The sequence below is a fragment of the Aethalodelphis obliquidens genome, unplaced genomic scaffold (genome assembly GCF_003676395.1).
Source record: "Aethalodelphis obliquidens isolate GAN/ISIS:26980383/991018 unplaced genomic scaffold, ASM367639v1 scaffold12, whole genome shotgun sequence".
Taxonomy (NCBI): domain Eukaryota; kingdom Metazoa; phylum Chordata; class Mammalia; order Artiodactyla; family Delphinidae; genus Aethalodelphis; species Aethalodelphis obliquidens.
In genome coordinates, this window is record NW_020837956.1 from 22722141 (window position 1) to 22725038 (window position 2898).

The 2898-nt window shown below is 57.1% G+C and overlaps 1 protein-coding gene across 1 annotated transcript; it reads left to right on the forward strand.

Moving 5' to 3' along the window:
* Window positions 1-1480: 1480 nt before the first annotated feature.
* PRR30 (proline rich 30) lies at window positions 1481-2680 on the forward strand. Its single transcript, XM_027113898.1, is given in 1 exon segment — window positions 1481-2680. A coding segment is annotated over 1 exon segment (1200 nt).
* The last annotated feature ends 218 nt before the right edge of the window (window positions 2681-2898 follow it).

Below are 2898 nucleotides of genomic sequence, written 5' to 3' on the forward strand. Positions count from 1 at the left end.
TCAGTAAAGCTAAAAAATTATAGAACATAACTGATTAAAAAAAAAAGCAAACATATAAGCATTATCCCAAGGGGGGAAAAGGTGTGGAGCATGAACCACTGCTCAGAAAGCAAAGAAAACAAGAAGTTGAAGGGAGGCTCTAGGCTGTACAGCTGGGGAGAAGCCTGGATGGAGGAGGTGGTGGGAACTGTAAATATATGGGCAGAGAGCAGAGGTGGGGGCTGCGCCCTGAAGGAGAGACTGAAGGCCCCAGAGAATTTTGCTTCCTTCAGTTTTGTCAAGGGCCAGCCTGTGGATGATCTCTGAGAGAAGGTCCTAGAGCCTTGAGGAGGAGAGTCTATGATGTCAGCCCCCGACCTCTGTGACATAGGCACTAGATGCCAGGGACAACTGCCCCAGGAAAAGGGGCTCCCAGCTCCCAGCTCCCGAGGGCTGCTGGGACAAAGTGCCCACCTCCCAGAGGTTTTCACCAGCTAGCCCCACTGCTACTACTGCTACTGAGCGTGAAAAGCCATCGTGGCTGGGGCCAGACTGAGCCAGAGGACATCAGCGTTAGGGAAGACTGGGATTAGGGCAACCAGAGTGCCAGGAAACCAGGATGCTTGCAGAATCACTGATTCAGGTTTAGGAGAACAAAAACCTGGTAACAGAAGACCTCCGCCTGGCTGAAGGAGGACCGAGGGCAAGGCTCAGACAGAACTCTTGGTCAGAGTGAGTTTTGGGTGACAGACGCTGGGGGCAGAGAGGGGCGTACCCACCATTTGTTGACTCTGTTCCTCTCTCTCCCAGGTCCCACATCAGTGAAGTGCCTTGAGAAACACAGCCCAGAGGAACCCTCATTGGTAAGAGCTCACAGCACCAGAACACCCTCATTTCCTAGTCCCATCTCAGTCCCCATCTCCCAAGCCCCCTCCTCTAACTCCATCCTATCCATCCTCCCCTCCTTCCCTACTCCTCTCCTCCTTAGCTCTTACCTTCTCTGGAGCTTTTTGCCAGCTCTTCTGACCCCAGGGTGACATGGATCTAGGGCCTTGGTGAACCAGCCTGCATGGTACATAAGTCAGAACCAGAAATGGACCCAGCCTCCCAATATCTTGGGCTCTGTTTCTTTCTCTACAGATCCTATGGGCTGTGTCTTCCTCCCTGGCCCACCCAGATAACTTCTGCTGTCGTTCGGCTCCCAAGAGTCAGTCCTGATTCTCCATCCCCTCCATCCCTCATCACTGGCCCACTGCAAAGAAGTGAGAAGGCAAGTTTAGAGCCAAACTCCCGTCTGAACACCCAGAGAAGCTGGTGCTCCAGGGCTGGGTGTCTCCTTGGCTTGCCACCAACAGTCCTACCAACACCAGGCTGGAGCCACATTCTGTGCACAGAAGGCCTTGATTTCTCGGCCACTTCTGGCCCCAGAGATGCTGGTCCTGCCGCTGCCAGGTCTCTAATCTGTGGGCTTGACAGTCCATTCTCCTCTGGATTCAAGGCAATGTTGCCTCAAAACAAGGACCAAGTGCTGCTACAGAACGCAGCACCCCCTGGGCGCCCCCCTCGGGGCCCCTCAAAAATTGTGGACTCCCTTCCCTGCAACCTTCGACCTCAACCTCCCCAACAATCACTCCGTCCCACCCACCCACCTTGCTCTCCTCCCCCATGGTCCCACTCTGCAGGCTCCCATTTCTACTCTTCTGACTCAAATTCAGACTTTGTCCTACATCCCTACTCTTCTTATCTCCCAAGTTCCCCTTCTTTCTTTCATCAGAATTGCCTCTCTGTCTCTGCACCACGTTCTTCCTCGCCCTCCCACTGGCTATACCCATCTCCTACTCTCACTCACTCCTCTTCTCTCTCTCAGCAACAGAACTCCTCTCTCCTGAGCTCATGTTGCCAGTCTCCTTCCCACCCTGAAGACGTACCTAGCTCCACTCTCACCTCCCCAAGCCCCAGTCTACCTTCTCGTGGGGTTCACTCTAACAGCCGGACATGGCACTCGCAGCAGCACAGGAACACCGGGTCCCCTGTGGGGGAGGGGGGCTGCGTGGCAAGCGAGAGGGACCCTGCAGAGTTCAGGGACCCAGGAGCCCTGGTCCAGGCCCTCGTGGTTCATCTGGGGCAACGCCGTATAGCCCACGACCTGCGGCTACGGCTTTTGCAGTGCCTGTGGCAAGGCAAAACCGGCAAGTCCCCGGTCGTGGAGTATCCTGTCTGTCTGGTGTGTCTCCGGCCCCGCAGCCCCTCTTGCCCTATCCCCAGGTACAGGACTGGACCCAGGCTACTTGCTTTCCCCCAGCTACTGCCCTGTGCGCAGGGCCAGGAATCCGGACCACTGCGCATCGGCATTGGCTTTGGCCTCCGCCTGCCTCGGGGCCAGGCCAGGGCCTTGCATCTGTTGCGAGAAAGAAGGCCAGAGGAAGTAGGGCCTCGGGGAGAGGCCGCTCAGGCCCGTGGGTGTTAAGCCCAGGCATCTCAAGCCCCAGCAGCTCAGGCCCAGGCAGATCTAGGCCCAGGCAACCCCTCCCAGAACGGGAGCCTCAGGTCTGTAGGCCCTCAATCACCAAACTCCATGTGCTGGTCAGGGTCTCAGACTCAGGCACCAAAACAGTCCACTGTCTCCCTGAAGCCCAGACCTTCCTCTGCCTCAAAGAGGCCTGCCTCTCCAGAGCCCATTCTCCGAAAGTCACCACTCTAGAGCCACGGAGGCTCCCTGGAGCACCTCCTCCGAACCCCACCATCCCTGCCCGGCCCCAGATCTCAGGGGGCCCCCGAGACACTCTGAAGGGCTGGCTGGCTGGAGGTCAGCTATGTTCTCCAGCCCTGAACCCTGGGAGCCCCTTGTGGAGTCTGTTTTCTCCTGGCTGAAGAGGACCAAGGGCACCCGAGGCCCCACTCAGCCTTCGGTGTATCCAA